The 20,744-nt window shown below is 36.8% G+C and overlaps 2 protein-coding genes across 11 annotated transcripts in view; one reads left to right on the top strand and one right to left on the bottom strand.

Moving 5' to 3' along the window:
• The window catches only part of SENP1 (SUMO specific peptidase 1), a 50,137-nt gene extending 31,571 nt beyond the window's left edge, over window positions 1–18,566 (bottom strand). For 2 of the 5 annotated variants that reach the window (XR_009690437.1, XM_061129124.1), the window contains exons 1-7: window positions 17,909–18,566; window positions 13,830–13,877; window positions 11,794–11,924; window positions 10,336–10,420; window positions 9,446–9,487; window positions 5,149–5,308; window positions 94–265 (exon numbers count right to left, since the gene is read on the bottom strand). Coding sequence is in view for 4 of the 5 variants with exons in the window: in XM_061129124.1 (XP_060985107.1) it covers window positions 94–265; window positions 5,149–5,308; window positions 9,446–9,487; window positions 10,336–10,420; window positions 11,794–11,924; window positions 13,830–13,877; window positions 17,909–18,125 (855 nt within the window). In the remaining variant the exon portion in view is untranslated. Of the gene's footprint in view, window positions 1–93; window positions 266–5,148; window positions 5,309–9,445; window positions 9,488–10,335; window positions 10,421–11,793; window positions 11,925–13,829; window positions 13,878–17,292; window positions 17,889–17,908 lie in introns of those variants that run through there. The other 3 variants (XM_061129130.1, XM_061129134.1, XM_061129127.1) reach the window with 3 other exon arrangements.
• The window catches only part of PFKM (phosphofructokinase, muscle), a 46,429-nt gene continuing 41,995 nt past the window's right edge, over window positions 16,311–20,744 (top strand). The window contains exons 1-3 of one of the 6 annotated variants that reach the window (XM_061129097.1): window positions 16,311–17,295; window positions 19,207–19,297; window positions 19,898–20,020. In XM_061129097.1, coding sequence (XP_060985080.1) covers window positions 19,216–19,297; window positions 19,898–20,020 — 205 coding nt within the window. In that variant the 5' untranslated portion in view covers window positions 16,311–17,295; window positions 19,207–19,215. Of the gene's footprint in view, window positions 17,296–18,030; window positions 18,134–18,632; window positions 19,298–19,380; window positions 19,678–19,894; window positions 20,021–20,744 lie in introns of those variants that run through there. The other 5 variants (XM_061129092.1, XM_061129105.1, XM_061129084.1 and 2 more) reach the window with 5 other exon arrangements.

Here is a 20,744-nt window from a genome sequence, read left to right as displayed (position 1 = left end):
GTTAAGTAAATGCAATGGTTAATAAACATCTAAGTCAGAGGGAACAAATAGCTGAAGGTAGGGCAAGTTTAACTTTTAGCAGCTTTTCCTTACCTCTTCTGCTGTGCTAATATGTCGTCTCTGAGTTTTCTTGGGGCTCAAAAGATTTCGACGACATGAACCACTCCAAGATGGACTTGAAACAGGTTTAATAGGAAAAGATTTTTCATATGCAGACACGTGGCAGTGATGGTTTGACTTTCCTGTAAAATTGTTTGATAATCCACTAAAAAAAAAAAAGTTTGTAAGAAAAGACATGAAACTCTAAGCAAGTGATTATTTCCACTTTCAAGAAATAATAGAAACAAAAAATTAACAGGTAGAATGACAGATGCACCTTGTGACGGAAATACACAGGAAATGATACATGAGTTGCTGTCTCAAGTTCTGCCATTTATGAAGTCTTAAACTGCCAAACTATATAATTATCAAACACCTAAAATTTTATTTCTTAGTTTCGCCATCTATGACAGGAAGCACACTGGATTAGACTTCTTCAGAAAATCTGGGTTCAAGGTGTGTTGATACGCACACATTTTCTATTTATTCCCTGCAGGCCCTCTTCCAGCCTTTTGGAGGAAAATATTTTCAGATTATATATGCAAAGACGAATAAAGCTGAAGCTCAAATGAGTTTTTCAATTGAATTTTAAAGTTTCCTAAAAGGCCAACAGAGGGCTCCCATCTATCACTAAAAACAACCAGAAGGCTTATTATGAGGCTGCATCACTGTGACTTCTGGCCTCTCTGCTTACCTCTTTGGAAAAATTGTTTCTTTATACCATATCTGCTTCAAATAATGCAGAAAACTGACAATAAAAATATTTTTGTGGACTCAAAACCCAGTTTTATCTCTAAGGTTAGGTTAATAATTTATCGTTATTTCCTATGTGTTCATCTACTATCACCCAGCATAGCTACTTGCACTCATATAATTTTCTCCCTGCTGAGGATGAATAATGTACATAGCTAACTAACTAAGCTGAATTTATTGAAATGAACTTTTTAAATCAATACATGTATTGTTTAGCATCTAACACTGTATTCTGAATCCAAATGAAATCAGATTAGGTCTAAAGAAAATAAAAATGTACATATACTCTCTTTCAAACTCTGATGATTTCTATCCTTGATGGAGTGGGGAAAGGAGAAAGAGCTTAGAACCTCAGGAACAAGATTCTTTTCTTAGGATGGGAAGAGGCAGCCAGGAAAAGATGGCAAGGACAATACAGTTTGCTTGGTAAGGATATAATGGATTCCCCACAGTGTCTTTTGTATTTATTCTTCCTAGAGTGTGTGTGTGTGTGTGTTTTAACGCAAAGATTCTTTTACCTAAAGAAACAGTATGAGGGCATCCTGCAATGCCAGAAAGCAAGGGAGCTACCAACAACCGAGGTTGAATCACACACAGATGGAAGTGTGAAGGAGCTCCCACTGGCCAACGTTGTGAGAATGTAAGCATTAGAAGAATAACGATTGCCATGGATTGAATTCATCTAAATTGATCTGAACCACATGAAGTGGCTAAAACTTTGAAAACTGGTAACGAAAAAGAAAGATATTATCACATACTCTGCCTTCCCAGAGGGTAACCAAACAGCCCTAACTAATGACAAAAAAAGCTCTCCCTTATAGCAGAGTGCCAATTAATTAGTACAAAAGAAATGATAAAATCAGAAAAATACTATTTCATTAACTCTAATAAAATTATTATCAGGTCAAAGGGGGCCAAAAGGTACAAACTTTCAGTGACAAAATAAGTCAATCATGGGGATGTAATATACAGCATGGTGACTATAGTTAATAATACCGTATTTGAAAGTGATTAATAGAGTAGATCTTTCTGTATGATGATGGGTGTTAACTTATTGTGGTGATTATTTCATAATATATACAAATATTGCATCATTATGCTGCACACCTGACACTAATGCAATGTTATATATCAATTATAACTCAATTAAAAAATTATCAGATAAGGATTATCATTTAATACTAATAACCCTTAGGTTGATTTGAAACTGGTCATTCATGTAATGCCAAAGTAACATCATTTAGGTGACATTTTAATCAAAGGGGGGAAGAAAACCTAACAACTCAGGACCAGTGTTATCACTCTAATCCAGAGGTCAACCCAGCATCACTAACAATATGGTTGTAGGTTTTTTAATGTGATGTAACACAGTATCAGCTTTTATTCAAGCAAAAAAATCTAGTTTATAAAATACATGCAGGAGAGAGGACAAAATAATGATACTATGAGGAAACAAGCTGTCAAATCCAAAAGGTAAAAATTATGCAGAAAAACATGTCATAAAAAAGGGGTGCTATTCTGTAGTAGAAAAGCTTTGGTATACATATATATATACACACAGCATGTATAATATGCGTATTTTAGAAGATTTATGAGTTTTTGCCTAGCTAAAAGAATTTATGACATTTTGATTCCATAATTGTTTGACTTAGAATGAACAGAATGCTAGATTTCTAACTTACAGTCTGAAAACTTTGATATAGTTCCATGTATGTTGGGATCTAATATTACTGCTGAAAGTCTAGAAAATTTATTATCTTAGTGATTTTTAAAAAAAATTTGAATGAGGCTTGAAACTTCTAATCCAATTCTGATAATATAAAGAAATGCTATGTTGTAAAAAAAAAAAAAACAATAAATTAACAAATGATAGAGTATTTATTAACTACAGATTTTGTTCAAATTTCACAAAATGTTATGCTAGTGTCCACTATTTGCTTTCATAGTCTTATTCAAGACTCTACGTTGTATTCAACTGCATTGAGCAGCGTCAGCTGCATGCAACAAATTCTGGTAAATTCTCTTTTCATTTTTATGCTATCACAAATATTTTCTAATTTTCCTTGTTACGGCTTCTTAGATACACTCATCATTTAAAAATGGGTATTTAATTTCCAAATACATGGGATTTTGTTTAAAGTATCTTTAATATTAATTCCTCATTTTGATACTAATTTCCCATTTAAGTGTTTTCTTCTCTGCAATCACCCTCTAACTTAATTATTGAGGCTTTCAACGGCTAAATTGAAGAACTCTCTTGGTAAATGTCACATTGTACCTGAAAATATGTGGGTTATTTTCAAATATCTTTTGATATTGATTTCTAACATAATTCCATAGTGATACGAGAACAGACTCTGTATGATTTCAACACTTTTAGACCATGAAACTTTTGCACCTAATCTTATGTCCCTGGATACATATATATATACAGTGTCTCCTAGTTTATAGTCTATGGGAACTCGAATAGAATTGTATCCTACTACGATGTGAAAATTGTATAAATCTTAATTATGTTGAATTGGTTCATAGCACTTTTCAGGTCTGCTATATCCTTCTACTTCTCAGTATATTCATTCTATTAATTTTTGAGAATTTGATATTGAAACTCCAACAAAAATCTTAATTTATCTACTTAAAAAATAATTATAACACATGGTAGAACTATAAAGAAAAGCGAGTGCTATTCAAGCCTGTAAGAAACTGAAGGGGGATAACTACTGATAGAATTCTAGACTGTACACTGGTTTAGACAAACTAGCTATAAAGGATAATTTTGGGTCAACTAGGAAAATTTAAATATAATTTATTCAGTGTACAAGATAAAATTTACTGAATGAAAAAGGAGAAGATGATTGACTGAAAAAGATTACAGAGGAGCATGCACAGTATGAACTCATTTTTGGAAAAAAATGAGTGTAAACTGAGGAAAATATCTGGAAGGATATATATATTAAGACATTACCAAGGTGATCACTGATTGGTGGGAATATGATGTTTTTATTGCTTATTTTGTGCTTATCTGTATTTTCCAATTTTGTACAAAGCATGTGCCCTGCTTCTATAATAACATTATTTTAAAAAATAGCAGTATGGCATTCTTGGGTAAAAAAAGCAACTTGCCAAAAGATGCATACAGAATATCTTTAATGAAGTCAATACATTATACATTCTATAGTATTACATAGCATATGTATCATCTATATCTAAGTAGGACAGAGTGAAAGAGAAATGAACACAGGAAAAGATTTGGAAGGAAACACATGAAGAGGAAGGGAGTAAGACTGTGAGTAGGGGTTAAGGAATTTTTGGCTTTATTGGCAATGTTTTAATTTTTATAATGCAACTGTATTAATGAATTATTTTTTATAGTAATGAATTATTTTATAATTTTTTTAAATATTAAGAAGTAGGGAAGACAATTCCTAGGGGTACTCACACGTTTCCAGAGGTCATGTGCTAATAATCATAAAATAAAAACTACCTGGTTGGTTTCAAGCAACACCAGAAAGCTTAGCTTTGACTAAGCAAGAAACTAAATGACCCTACATGTCTAAAATCTATCACCAGAGTAATATTTAAGAAATGATAAAATACCATATAAAAAAATTTACCAACATAAAGTATTTGAGGTTTCATAAAGTATTGAAAGTTTCTAAGCCAAACTTCATCTGCCTTTAATAATCAGTATAAATTTGGTGAGGGAATAAGCAGGGCTTATAAGTTAGGCTAACTATGATGAAGTTCTTTATGCATCTATTATTTAACAGAAATAGTGGACCAAAGTAAAAAGCTGCTTTGGTTGAAGTCAGGTCTCTGCTCATGTCAGAAGTCTGTAAAATGTGGTTTCTTTGCTACTAAAGTTGCAGAAATTGATCCATTTTCACTTTGGCTGTCATCAAAATTCAGCACCAAATAAATTAAAAGTTGGAAGTATAAAATGAATTTGTCCACATCTTTGTACTAGTAGTAAAGAACCTGCTTGCCATGCAGAAGATGTAAGTGATTCAGGTTCAACCCCTGGGTTGGAAAGATCCTCTGAAGGACAGCATGGCAACCTAGTCCAGAATTCTTGCCTGGAGAATCCCAAGGACAGAGAAGCCTGGTGGGCTATAGTTCATAGGTTCACAAAGAGTCAGACATGACTGAAGTGACTTAGCATGCACACGTATGCACTATGGTTTAAAGTTCAAAAATGGTGTTACTTCTTAAAAGTGCCAAAGTAACAACTATCCTATGGCCATTTTCCCTTATAATGGAGAAAGTGCTTGTGAACTAAGCAGCCAGAATACTTACCTTGAGGTCTTTCGGGTTTCGAGGTAAAGACTTCGGCTGTTTCTTGATTTTTGTAAAGTTGAACCTGATACCGGAGTGGAATTTCTCCACTGGCCATTTGCACTCTGGCCAAAGGTTCTTAGGTCTCCTGAGCCAATAAAACTGTCTGAGGAAGTGTTGTCTAGAAGAATAAAAGTTTGAATAAATTAAACAAATACCTACAGTGGTTCTCCATATGACTGCAACCATGTCCAACATTGTATTCCAAAGTAATGTGGCATATCACCATGTCTCTCATGGAAGAAAGATACCAGTCTCAACTGCCAGCAAAGTCTGCAGTAAGGGAACTTCTACAAACTATAAGTGATTCAGCCATACTAACCTGAAAATTGATGAAGGAGCTGAATCCTGCCACAGCCATGTGCCTTATCTGCATCAATGTGACTCCGTGGTGTCCACCAAAAGTCAACATTTTACCCCAACTATATCTTGCAAGCACTCCCAGGCCTGGGCCTGAAAGAAGGTAGGCCAGACCAGTAAGAAAGCAGGTGGAGGGCCAAGGAGAATTGTAATTCAAATGAACAACAGTTATTGTTTAATAAGCAGCTGGTGTCACTCTGTTTTTAATTACCATGTTCACGACTCAGGGGCTCTAAGAGCAGAGATAACCTAATTGCTGCTTATTCTGGCCGGCTTATGGCAGGAATGACTCATCATATGCATTTGGTTCTGGTATGATAACTTCAATCACTGAATGTTATGATCAAACATATCAAAACTCAAATACTTGTTACTGCAGTCAGACTAAGTGAGGATTACCTATTATTTCAATTTTATGACTTGTGGCTTACAAACTGGGGTGATAAAAAACTTTCAGTCTATCAGCAGGATGGGACAATTTAAAACAGCACCTTCAAAATAAGTTCAGATGTTAGCCTATGTGACTGAGGTGCACCAGTGGAAAGATGAAAATGTAATTCTCTACTTCCAGAATTTTTGTCTAATGCCCACATCACTTGAAGATCCTCTTTCAAAGCATATTACTATAGAATTTTGCACAATATTATGTATCTGCTGTTTAAATTACTTAATGTAGCTTTTGATACTTTTATCTAAAAAGTAAGGCAACTGACAAAAATACTAGTTTTGTATTGTGGATTTTTTTGAAGCTGATCAGGATTATCAGAAATTTAGGGTAAATAAGAGAAATAAAAGTAACAGTCAAGGGTGGTATTAAGTACCACCATTACTGTACCAGTGTATGACCTAATCTAATAATTAAATTTATTTTCATAGTGAATTACAACTTTTTCCCTCTGCAGCCAACAACTATGCTTGACTTGACATCTGTTACTATTACTGTAAAAATAGAGACATGAGGCTAATGAAAATGAGTTTCATTAAAGGACCAGAAAATCATTATCTTTAAGCAAAGTAATAATGATAGAAATCTGTTTCTCATACTTTTTGCTAAAATTTGATTAGGGAATGATCTAACTTGAGATGTCTACTTGAGGAATAAGTCTACCAAAAAAATGCAAATTTGAGACCAAGGATAAACCAGAGTAGCCTCTTCGATGGCATCTAACAGATGCCACAGCTTTTTTGGCTTTAAAATTAAAGGAAAAAGCACAGGATCAAGTAATCTATTTCACCAGAATCACTCAGTGAAATTACTGAACAGTGTTCTATTGCTGATGTGATCAAGCAAAGCTACAGAGGGACCACCAATAGGAGGCTGCACTCTTTTAGTATTCTGTCATCATTAAGAAGTCAGATTGCAATTAAGATTACCTATGTGTGTGTGTACACAAACAGCACTATAGGGGAATACACCAAAATTTTAATTTGGTGATGGAATTACAGGTATTTTTCTACTTTTCTATACACATTTTCTATAGAGACAGGCAATATTTTTATGGACACAGTGAAACTTCATATTAAAAAAAAAGTGTGTCAGGCAATCATTTACTATGAAAGTAACCATCAGTTGCTCCTGTTAAGTTTCAGGTTTATTTAGTTTTTCTGAATACAGGATGCTTCAATTCACCTTACCTACTAAATATCAGTTTGGCAACCTAATTTAACATATTTTACAAAGATAAGACATTGATGATGATTCTAAGCATGAGCGAAATCATTTCTTTTCATCTTAAGCTACTTTTAAGGTTGAGAATGTTTTGTTTTCCAATTGTGCTCTTAGTAAAATCAAAATGTCTTTAAGTCTGGTCAACAATAAGTTATTAAAGTGAAAATGATGCGTTTTCTCTGCTTTCTAAATTTTTCTTTTAAAATCAGCTTTAAAAAAAAAAAATCAGCATTTTAAATGGTCTGATCTTGGAAATATTTTAAAAGCTTGATACAGAGAGGCAGATTCAGTAAAGTGTAAATGGGAAGCTGTAGACTCTAGATCCTAGTTTGAGGTTTTCCTGTTTGTTTTCACTTTAGTGGAGAAGTAGATGATAAGGTAAGAGAAGAGAGAAAAACCAATACAGTCATAATGAGGAGACTAAGGCAAGTAAACTGAGGACCCATGTCTAGCCCAATCAAATCAAGGTGAATGACCACAGAAATTAATGTGGAAATTTTCAGAAAAGAAAAGGATATAGCAGAAACAATATTCTGCAGGACTGGCAATAAACAAGAATGGGTGTAGCAAGGCAACAAAGTAAAAAAAAAAAAAAAAGTACACGGTAAAAAGATTTGAATTACAGTCTTCAGTATAAGAAAAAAAGTATACAGATCTTTGGCATTCACAGATTTAAATTGCTAATTGTCAGACAGCAACCTTAGCGGTCTGTGCAACGCCATAAATTTGTTTGGTCACAGATTAGATTAAATTTGGCAGAGGCATAAATCTGAATCCTCTGCTTCAGGTTTTAATTTAGAGAATGAATCTAATGGCTCAGCATCCCCATTCAATATGGTTTTATTACTCATTGTTAATATTCTCTAGTCATCATCACATTTAAAGTAACTGTTACAAATTTTTTTCTTTTCCTAAAGAAAAAACATGGCCTTTCAAGTGAGAGACAAGAACTCTGACATAAGATTTTGATACAGGGATCAACTTGTGGTGTAAGGACAAACATAGAAAAATAACCCTCAAGAATCATGTAATTGAGTAGAAAGCCAGCACAGTCAAGAATATAGGGACCTGAGATGATCTCAGAAATATCCTTTGTGAATATCAAGGGTCTACTGAAATTTAAAAGAAAAAAGCTAAAAACAAATGTTTTTAAGTTATGTATTTATAATAGCTTAAAACAATGAAGATGAAGGGGATCTAAACCAGAAAGAAAATGAAGGAAATGAAGACACATGCCCATTATCCTAAATCACAGCCCCTTGGATTCAGTTGTATTTCTACATCTAAAAAAATTTTTGAAATTTTACAAAGATAATCTGGCATATACTACATAGTGCTTCTAAGTATAACCTGAAGCAGCACCTTGTTATCAAACACATCGATATATCTATAGTGAAATATGTAAATATTCATATTTACAGAGATTTTTTAAAAAGCAAAACATAAATAGTTAAATATCAATTCATGTAGTTTTTTGCTAAGAAAAGAATACAGCTCAGTCTTGATGTCAAACAAACCACGATAAAAATTTTTGGTTTTCAGAGGCTTTTGAATTTTGGGATTGGACGTAAAGGACTGTGAATGTGTATATAAATTCCATGGGTTATTAGAAATCAACAGAAAAAGGTAAATATGAAGAGTAATAGGTAAGCAGAAAATTTTTTAAAAAACTGGGTTAACAAAAGATCGTATGTTTTGAATCATACAACGTGTACATGGATATATACTGACAAAAAAACAGAAACGACCACAGAATTAAGTAAGAATTGAGTTAGCCAGGAGATATTGAATATAATTTGAGTATAATTTTCTATATAATGTTGTTTATTAAATGTAATTAATATTAAAGGTAATTACTTTAAACTGAAACCAAATATTCTGTCCAATGGTAAACCAGGAAACAAAATTGCAAGCATATACAGCTTGAGTTCAAATGAAAATATTAATGATCTGATTTCATTATCCACTCAACTGTCCTATTCGTATTATTAATATTAATGACCTATGAAGCCAGATTTCAGGCTCTCTGCTCATCAGAAAGAACTCTTCAACAACAATGATGGCAGAGTTACTTTCTGAAAAAACTAACTGATTTTTCTAGACAATTAAGCACATACTATGTGGAGACCTTTTCCCACCCTGGGAGAGGAAATCCAGTGCCCAAGGTAAAGTACCACCCACTAAATGATATTTAAATATAATATAAATCTCAAAGAGCATCATACTAACGTCTTTTTAGGGGAGGAGATCTCATCTTGCTGACAAAGAATCCTGAGGAAGCCAAATAACAATAATTATTATTTGCATTTCATATTTATTATCTCAATTTATCCTTATAAAAATCCCACTGAAACAAGTTCAATGGTATGGCTAATATTCCCATACTTGTGGTCAGGTGAGGAGATGAAAGCATGAGGAGTGAAAAACTTTGGAAGACCACTACAATCTTCCTGGGTCATGCTGCCAGGAGGCTAACCAATAAAAAAACTCTTAAGTTTCCTAAGACAGAGCCAGATCATTGGAAATCCAAACCTTAAGAAGGGGGCAGATGAAAAGGCAGGCAGGCCAGGGGCCAGGAATAGCCTAGAGAATGCTGATTTCTGTTATGGATCACAAGTTGAAAAGGCAAGCCCTTGAAAATGCAAGCATGGCTGTGGCAGGTGCTAGACAGAAACATGTAGTGAACATTTCCTGCCCTAAAGGAGGGACAAGCTTGGGTAGAAATAAGTTTTCAGAATTTACGGTTTTAAGCCAAATACAAATAGGCTAGCTCTGTGCTTTAAATCAGTACAAAACAAGCATCCTTCACATTACATACACATATCTTAAAAAAAAAAAAATCCAAAATCAGAGTTGTACTGCTTTTCACAATGGCATAATAGGCAAGTAGGAGAACTGATTCCAAAAAAACAATTTCCCCTTAAAAAATGTTTGGTTGAGACTAGATTAGTGAAGTATTATAGCAACCACAAATAGAGAGCTTACTAAAATGATGTTTTAATGGAGAAAACACCATTTTGCTTTTGACAATGTTTTCACTTTTAGAGACAGTAAACACAAACAATTTACTAAGAAGACTGAAAGGTAGGAATGCCTTGACTCCAAGTAATGTGTCATACCTGAATAATAGTTTGGACTATAAGCTGCACTTCTTGTAGAACAAGTATAAGACCGGTCCAAATTTCCTTGCCTGGAAGGTAAAATCTAAACAAAACAAAAAGATTTTTTAGCCATATTTTTTAACAATAAAATGCAATAAAGATTGACACTAGGAAACATATACAAATAGACAAGATTATGACACATTTCAGAACAATATAATTAAATATACATATATATATATAATAAACTGCATACCAGTAAGAAAGGAAGACACACAGACAATCTGATGAAGTGACTAAGGCTTCAAGGGGAAAAAATGTGAAAATATTTGTTAACAACTTAGTTCAAAGAGTGCTCATTACAAGGTACTATGTATCTAGTATATCCTCTCCTCAAAGCCAGTGTATCGCACAACAAAGCACCTGACAAAATCAACCTGGTTTTGATCCTTTTGATAACAGGACAGTTCTTAATCAGGGGTGCTCCTGTACCCCAGCACAAGTCTGTAAATTTGGAGATATATATTCAGTTATCAAAATGATTACTGGGGTCAGATGCTACAGGTATTAAGTGCCCAGAGGTTTGGGATGCTAAACATTCTGAACACAGCAAAGAACAGTCTTATCCAAACTAGTAATGGCTTCCTACTGAGAAAGACTGCTTTATTAACAGTGATCCTCAAATCTTAATGTGTATATAGATCACCTGGAGACTTTTTAAACTACAGATTCTGATTCAGTAGGTATGGGGTAAAGCTTGAGAGTCTGTATTTCTCATAAGCTCTCAGACAATGCTGATGCTCCTGATCCCTGAGAAACTAAGCTTTATACAACAGAGAAATCTCAGAGCTGTTGTATATTTTCAATTTCCTCCCATTTATCGCTCACTGATTTTAAGACATCAGTTTAAAAGATCACTGATCTGTGTAATGGTAAATAAAATATTGAGGAATAAGAGTTTTCTAAAAGGTACCATTCTCCAAGAATTCATACATAGCTTGGTTCTTACCTTAACTTCAACGTATTGAACAAAATTCCAAATACTAGTATGAGAAAGTTGCTCAGTCATGTCCAACTTTTTGTGACATCAGGGAACACACAGTCTATGGAATTCTCCAGACCAGAATACTGGAGTGGGTAGCCTTTCCCTTCTCCAGGGGATCTTTTCAACCCAGGAATCCAACCCAGGTCTCCCACATTGCAGGCGGATTCTTTACCAGCTGAGCCACCAGGGAAGCCCAAGAATACTGGAGTGGGTAGCCATTCCCTTCTCCAGCAGATCTTCCCGACCCAGGAATCAAACCAGGATCTGCATTGCAGGCAGACTTTTTACCAGCTGAGCTAGAAGCACTAGTATAATGGGCTCTAAAAAGTTTACATATTTGCCTGTGTTTTCAAGTGTGGCATTTAAACTCTATCAGATGAAAACTTAAGCCTAAATAATTCATTAATTAAGGAAAGAAAATTATTACTAACCTGATGGTCAGAAAGTGAAAGCTGGTCCTCTGAAAAACCTGTTTGTGACAGGAGATGGGTTTTGAATATGGAGTTGTGGTTCACTAAAGTTACTTCTCCAGCATCCATCCTCATCCTATCAGCAATATCATCTGGGGAGAGTCCAGATTAGTTCAAGTCACATAATGCTTCAGTATTTATTTTTCCATGAACCAATCTTTTCACCTAATAAAAATGAATTCTCCCAAACACCTCTACAGTCAAATAAAACCTCTCCTTCACAACTATTGGCAAGAAATCTCAGAATGTCCCTGTCAAAAAAAAAAAAAAGAGGCCCATGTTGAGAAATTGGTTAATTTGGAATTGAGAACATCTACTAAACAGTTCAAGACTTGTACAAGAATAAAAAGAGCTTAATTCAAAGTTTTAAAAATAATGAAATCTTCCCCAAAGAAAATTTTAATTAACTGTAGAAAAAATTTTAAATATTAAAAAAATAGGGAAAAATTTTACCATTCAAAACAAATACTCTTAACCCAGTTTTATTTCATATTTCAACTCAAAAAGGTGCTGTGAAATTTAATCCATGTGAAAATTTTTTCTGCAAAAAGCATAATTTATTCGTATAGCTCTTAATAGACATCAACTCAATTACTGCAATACTATGGCAGAACCTTACTTTTATAACCATTTTTGAGGGCTTTATTACTATAAAAGGGCTAGAACAGAAACAAATGAGAGGAATGGAATTCATTGATTCACACTGCTATCAGCAATGAGAGAAAAGGGAAACAAATGACCAGGAGAAAGAAGAGAGACTGAGCAAAAGGAGAAGACAGTAGAGAGAAGACTAAAGTGGACTTCAAAGAAACATATGCGATGTTGTAAGATCTAACTGTATAGGTTTTTCACCCTATTCCTAAACTGACTACTAGTCTTGACCTTATTTATATTGCTCCCATTGCAGACATAAACTACTATGAACAAAGGAAAATGTTCCAATCACAATTAATTCTCAATGTTACTAGCTAAATGAAATTAAAATTTTACCTTCATCAAATTATTTATCATATAATAAGCAGTATGAAGTGAAGTGAAAGTCACTCAGTTGTGTCCAACTCTTTGCGACCCCATGGACTATATATAGTCCATGGAATTCTTTAGGCCAGAGTACTGGAGTGGGTAGCCTTTCCCTTCTCCAGAGGGTCTTCCCAACCCAAGGATCAAACCCAGGTCTCCTGCAATGCAGGCAGATTCTTTACCAGTTGAGCCACAAAGGAAGCCCAAGAATACTAGAGTGGGTAGCCTAGCCCTTCTCCAGCAGATCTACCCAACCCAGGAATTGAACCAGGGTCACTCGCACTGCAGGTGGATTCTTTACAACTGAGCTATCAGGGAAGCCCATAATACTCAGTATAAAACAGTACTAAAGAACCAGTCTGCCTGAGCTTAAATCCTGGCTTCGCCAATTATAGTTGTGTGATCCTAGGCAAGTTTCTTAATCTCTGTGTCTCAGATAATAACAGAACCTACTAGATGCTACTGCTCTTTAGTGGCTAAGTAGTTTCTGACTCTGTGACCCTAAGGACTGTAGCCCACCAGGCTCCTTTATCCATGGGATTTCCCAGGCAGGAATACTAGAGTGGATTGCCATTTCCTTCTCCAGGGGATCTTCCTGATCCAGGGATCTAACCCTTGTCTCCTGCATTGGCAGGTGGATTTCTTTACCAGAGAATCACCAGTGAAGCCCACCTACTAGATACTATTAAGTATTTTAAGTACTTAAAAGGCCTTGCACATAGTAATACTTGGTACTATGTATTTGGCTTTTTAATACAATGAATGAGAAAATGCTTTAAAATGTTGCTATAAAGAATAGCCCAATCCAAAGAAAATTGATATAGTTATTATATAATTAGGATGAGATCTCCTTTAAAATTATTAACACAAAAATCCAAATATTGAAAATATCATTAAGCACAGATGCAAATATTCTTTCATTCCAGTTTAACTAATTAGAGTAAAAGAACTGAACACTACTTCATAATCAGTCTTACCCATGTCAGGTGTTTTCACATCACTGACTTCAGCAAAGATACAAAGTCCTATAAAAGAAGACAGAAAACAGAAATATTACATTCTGAAATATCTCTTTCATATAATTATAGGACATGAAGCCACTCAGAAGTGGTGCTTTTATTTTTGGTGAAGAAAAAAATAAGATGGTAAGGCAAGTTGATGGGAAGAGAATGGAAACTAAAATTAGCCTAAGGTAGTTCCAAACATTTCTGCAACCTGTGCTATACTAAAGAGTGATTATGAACTATCCACAGAATACTACAGCACAAAGCAGGTCAGGAGAGCCAACACTCTGGAGGTTAATTTGCATAGGATCATAAAGTAAGTGACAGCACTGAAATTACAACCTAAAAGTTCTTCCCAATCCACTGCTCTATCACCTCATGCTAAACCATGTTATAAACAAGTAACAGATCTTATAGTAGTCCTATTAAGATTTCTCTTCCCCATGGCTTACAGGCCAAACAAAAAGCAATAGAAAATTCTGAGGACAATCAAGGAACTCATCACAGTTGTACTAAATACTCCCCCACCCCCATTATTAATGGTTACAAATCAAAGCCCCTTTGCCTATATGAAATTTTCTCCTCGATATGTCTAATTTGCCCAGAGACAGAAGTTAAAAGCCTAGCTGGTGGAACTAGGTTAATAAACACATCCCTGTACCAAGGCTTCTTGGCAGATTTACAAGGAGTTGACTAGGGGTGGTACACTTATTTATTCATAATCTTATCACATATTTTTTAAAAGACTGAGCACTTCACCAACCACATAGCACTAACAGAGCTTCAATCTAAGGAGACTGAATGATGATAACAGGAACCCTTTATGGTCCCAACACTGAAGTGCACACATTAAGGAAGGCTGCTTGAGCTTTTCTTGGCATAGGTACAGACTAAGCAGAGTAATCATCTGATTACTTGCCAGGGGAGTTTCCCAAAGAATTTAAGCCTCAGATTAAGGCTTCAAATATATTTCCAAATGCTCAACTTACTATAACGTTTCTATCTGGTAATTCTCCAGATTATTCTTTTCCCTTTTTTCTTTTTCAATAAAGCCAAATTCTCTGGGTCCCCTATTAAGGGAAAAAATTCCTATCAACCAATAAACTAGCAGTGACTTTTTCACATTTCACTCTTTCAAGCCATTCCATAACTGTCACCACTAGTCTTTTTTGGGGAAAAAAAAAAAAAAAAAAAAAACACCAAAAAACACAAAGCTGTATTTTCAGTATTTATCGTATTTATAAAGTTTCAAAACACACCTGTTTGGCTTGGGTGGGGAGAGGTGAGGGGACATTTATTTCAGGGCTAGTTTTAAAATATTTGCTCGTTTTCTACTGTCCAATCATTTCAGCACTTCCAAAGGTCTCTAGGACACTCTGCCTCTCTTTTCTTCCTGTCCCCCAGTTGCCCCCAGTTCTGAGGGCCCACAGGCCAGGAGTTACCACTAGTCCTTTTTGTTATATTAAGAGGAATGCCAATTTAAAAGTCTGGTGCCCATTAGAACAATCTGTGTTAATGTCCTTTGCACTGTTGAGATAGAGGTGAAAGGGAAGCAAGCAAGAAGTCAAAGAACATTGGGGATTATGTCCAGGGAGGTTTGGTGACTTGCCTGAAATCACAAAGATGGGACAAAGGAAAGACAAAAATCCAGGCATCCTCACTTGTAAGCAGATGCTCTTTCAACAGACATCACAATATTTCACATCCTTCAACATATCCTTATTCAAGGATTCATACACTTTGGCAAGATAAAAGTAATCCCTAGCTAAATCTGGGGAATCCACACTTTTTTATGCTGCTGCTGCTGCTGCTATTTGGTCACCAAGTCCTGACTCTCTCGACCCTACAGATTGTAGTTCACCAGTCTCCTCTGTCCATGGGATTTCCCAGGCACATTCAGCTTCTTTGGTATGCTTATGCTACTTTCTTTTTGCCACTGTGCAAATATAATGGGAGAAAGGATATTTTACCCCAAGATTCAACATGAAATGTTGGACCTGGAACTTCTGATGCCAACAAATTCTTTCAAGCATGAGAAAATTTTCCCCCTAAAAGTATTCTAGTATTTCATTTTCTACTTCACATCAGTCATTTAATTTACAAAAAAAAAAAAAACATAATTACAGGTATTCAGCTGAAGTCAGATAAACGGCTGAGCACAAGATAACAAAAAATCTGAAAAAAAAAAAAAAAAAAAAATGATGGCAAAGTCCTGACAATAACAGAACGTAATGAGTATAGTAAGACATATATGCAAAAAGGTGATTATAAATCTGAACATTCAGAGCTACCATGAAGCTATTTGAAAGTATATACTGAGGAGAGGCACTGTACAATTAGCTTTTTGCAGGACCAAGATGTAGTAAGAAAAATTTCTGATATGACAAGGGTGTGGAAGTGATCATGTGAATGAATCATCCTATTACAAACTCTGGAAAATTATGTATATGAAACAGTCTGCACTATATCATTATGCAATTTTTGGTTGTCTTTCATATTTCTAAAAGTCCTCACTCAAATTAGACTCTAACACCTTAAAATCCTTACAAAAAGGATTAGCTTTCTTTCACACACACACACATTTACTGTGCATCAGTAACTCAGAGTGGACTGGGGATACAAGGATGAGTAAGAACTGGTCCTGCTGCTGAGAATCTCACTGTCAGAGGGAGGAAACCAGATTCATCAACAGATACTTAAAACAAGATAATAAAGCTGGTGAAACTGGTAGAAGGTGTAGGAGTCAGGTACAGAAAAGGAAAGACTTCCAAAGCAGTACTCAAGAATTACATCACCTTAGCTTGAGGTAGAAGAACCTGTTTTTTAATTCATTTGCTGTCTCTAGATCTGTCATTAGACGGGTGATAGGAAGACCATCTTTGCAGCTGGGATAATTAATTCAAATTAAGTAAGAGTGAGTGAGGCTTCTCCACAACAAATGAGACTTCCAATATGGGACTAAAGGAGAAAAGACAATCTCTAAACTAGCAGGTTGAGGGATCATTCTTAAAGATATGCTTAAAGTTTCACTGTAACTGTAATTCCAAATTCAGTGTAATCTAGCTCTCAACAGGAGTCCTTAACACAAATTATCTTTATAAAGATTTAGGAGATGATGCGATCGAAAATCATCCAAAATCATCCACTTGGAAGAAGGACCCTAAGTCAATTAGTTGGGGGCCTCTAAAAGGCATTATATAAATTTCAGAAGAATCACCACCACCCCAAATATAAAAAGCAAACAAACGTGAGGTGAAATGACTTTAACAAAACTGACGAGAAAGTGATAAAGCAGCGAGTTATTGCCAACAAGATAGTGCAAATACTGCAGACGCACCGATAAACAGAAATCACCAAGCTCAAGAGAAACTGGGCATATATCCAGAGAGATCACGTTATAGGGGACGCCAAGAAAGAGACGGTTCACGGGAATTACCAGGTAAGCAAACGGCGGCAGTTAAGGGGATTTTCATAACCTGGGCAGGAGGGTCCAGACGTTTCTTTCTGGTGGTGGCACTAGCGGTATCACATCTCTGGGAGATACCACAGAGTAAAAGAGTTGGAGAAATGTTTACATGAGACGCAGAAGTAGTCGAGAAATATCTTTCAAGCCTCAAGGAAGGCGGGAGGTGAAGCACGTATAACAGAAAAGCTGAGCTTCCCGATGAAAACAGCTTTCCCCTGAGAGAAGACCTGCTCTGGCGGGAAAGCCCCGAAACCCCAACCGGCCTTTTCCTCACGAGTAGGGCTGGGCGCTGAGATGGGGCCGGCCGTGACCGTAGGGAGACGGCCTCTCCTCGACCCCGGAGAAAGAGGCCTCAAGGAACAGCCTCGGGAAAGCTAACTAACGGCCACCCGCCAGATCGCGGCCTCGGACAGCAGGGGGGAGGGGAGGTGGTCCCAGGGGGCGGGGCAGAGGAAAAAGCGCACTCCCCAGAGCTGTCCCCGCTTCCGTCCAGCCCAGCCCAGGCTGCCGGGCCCGGGCCCGCTCTGCCTCCCGGTCAAGGTTCCCTCCATCCTCACCCCTCCCCCAGCTTCCCGCCGCCACTCACCGAACCGGAACCGGCTGCTATGCGAAGGGGTTTCCGGCCGGGCGCGGAACGCAAAACCCGGGAACCGCCGCGAACCGGAACCGCCTCCACAACACCGGAAGAGCTCTTCCGAGGCTGCGGAGGAGGTGGGGGTGGGGCGAGAGGTCAAAGAGCAGAGTTGAGGACTGAGCGGAACGCCTGCGCAGTGTGGCGAGGCCTGAGACGCCAGGGGAATCATCTAAGGCTGTAGTCATAATTTCCTCTTTCAGTTTGAGCTTTTTCTCTTTCTCCTTGTTAGAATACTGTTAGTGTGCCCATCGTCCTTCGCTTTTCTCTGTTCCCTCGGCCCCCTTACCCGCCGCCTTCTGGTTCCGCTCGGCGATTTCTGCTCACGCTTTGGTTTCCATGGCAGCTTCTCTCTGTGGCCCTTGAACAGCAGGAACTGGTGGCCACCTTGACAGATGTAGACCAGAGCTAAATCTAGCTCGGGCAAGATTCGTGTTTTAGCGAGAATCACAAAACGTTAGCGCTTGTAGGGGTTATTGGCCATCATTTAGTCTACGAGTTTCAGAGAAGTGGAATCATTTCCCAAAGTTATAAAGTACATGGCAGATCTGGGACTAGGAAACAAGTGTTTTTAACTTGCCGTCCTGTACTCTTTGCGGCCTATCATGCATGAATGGCTACTGGGGAAAGGGTGGGGCGGGGGGGCGGGGAACAGCTTGGTATTGGCTTAGGCTAGACTCTGGAAAAGTGAAGAAAGTTCCAGAACGATGGACGAGTTTGAAACGCTCCTCCAAGAGGTGTGAGGAAAGTGATCCAGAGATCCATCCCAGGATTCTGCTCTCTGAAGAGCTAGATGACCATGTTGTTGTTATTGGGACTGAATTGGTTAACCTTTATTTTCTATTTTTAAAAGAAAATAATGAGAAGGCATACGTTTGTTCATTTAGACTTGTCATCAAGTCCCTCAGCTTGGCAGGCCTCAGGATCCAGGCCCGTCTAGAAGTCTTGGAGAAGTGCTTCTGAGTAAGCACTCTAGACCCAGATGACAGCCACATTCTGAGGTCAGACTTGGCTGAGCTGGAGGCCTCCAGCCTTTTAGCTCCTCTCAGCTGCTGGAGAAAATGCTTGCTGAGTTCAGGATATCTTGCCCTGTCAAATGGATAAAAGTAGATAATATGTATCACTTCATATGCTGACATTTTGTACTATCAGGATCTAAGGCCTGTTAGTATTGAACACACGTGGTCCATGTCATTTTTGTCCATCTTATTCATTCCACAGATCTGTTGATTTGCATTATATTCTATTTCTAGGAGTCAACCATGCGTAAAGTGGAATTGCATCTGAAACTTTTCATAAGTGTAATTCAGTCTCGCCAGTTAGTCAGGACTCCTCAAAGAACAGGTACCATTGTCTCCTGATCATATTCCAGTAACAGAATGGATTCTCTTGCCAGGAATCTCAGTATAGGATATGAGACTTAATAGTGCAAAGGCAATCTTTAGCAGTCAACTGATTTGGTTTATTCCACTCTCACTATGATAAAATGTTTATGACTGAATCCTGTCTTTTCCCTTCACAAGTGTCAGGTGAGATTTTGGCCTGTTACACGAGGATAGTCCCCAGGCAGATAACAAGGACTTGGGAGCTGAGAGAGAACAAGATTTATAGCACATGTGCTGGTAGTAGGTGTATTAAATATATGAACACTCCAAAACCTATAAGATAAATATAATCCTGAAGGAAAATGGCGATCTCTTCCACCCCAGTCTTAAAGTTCCTAGGTATGTGTTCTGCTTTCACCTCTTTTATGTCAAGAGTATAACCTTTTGGAGGTAAGATAGTTATTGATAAGAGCCATCACTTCTTTAATTTTTTCACTGGATTTATACGTAAAGTGCCCTGGATAGCTAGCTGAGAGCCATAGAGAAAGTGAAAGAGAATAAAGAGCATTCTCCTCCCTGAATCCCACCTTGAGGATAACCTAGAAATGTTTTTTCTCAGCTGAGGAAGCTTCAACTTCCAGCATGCTCATACAAAAGCCACCATCTGGGACCGATGCCTTGGAGACTCTAGATACCGTGGATGATCCAGACACTGTGGAAGGCATATCCATTTTTGCAAATGGTGAGGCATGTGGTTAAGCATGGGGGAGGAATGTGGAAAGGGAACATTGGAAAGTGAAAAAATTGTGAATATCATTATAAATATGGGTAGACATACTAAATTTGAAAAATGAGTTAAGACACAAGAGAGAAAATTGTGTAGGGTGGGTGGGGAGTGGAATCTGTGAAACTGTAGAAAGAGGGACAGTTCCCTCTATGAAGAATAGCTTGATTTAATCAATAGTAAGTCATTTGGCTCCCCCATAACTGTAAACTGCTAATCTGGTTTATCCTATTATTAGGAACTTTGATATATAAAAATGTGAAAGACACTCTTAAGTGTCTTAAAAAGATTAAATTAAGTTACTATATCACAAAGTTATTCCAAATATTGTAAAAAAAATTCACCTTCGGACTGCATTTAATAACACATTTCTTTTGAATATTTTAAGTAGTGTACAACTCTTAAGAAATTTATGTGAAACTTCAGAAACACATTTCTGTTTCTTCTCAGCTTGATTATATCTGTAGTGGAGTCAGTACACTGCAAACATTTATTGAGTTCCCACTATGTGCCCAATAATATACTAGAAATGATAGAGATGTTGTAAATATATATTTTTACATAAATGGCAATGACATAACCTTGTCATTGCCTCAGCAGTTTACAATTTGGAAATGTTTTAGAGATTAATTAGTCCAATTCCTTATATTTTTCAAAAAGAATTCAGGTCTAAAAAGGTTTT

Source organism: Dama dama, chromosome 3 (assembly GCF_033118175.1).
Source record: "Dama dama isolate Ldn47 chromosome 3, ASM3311817v1, whole genome shotgun sequence".
Classification (NCBI taxonomy): Eukaryota; Metazoa; Chordata; class Mammalia; order Artiodactyla; family Cervidae; genus Dama; species Dama dama.
Note: the sequence above shows the minus strand (reverse complement) of the source record. Positions and strands in the feature narration are given on the sequence as shown.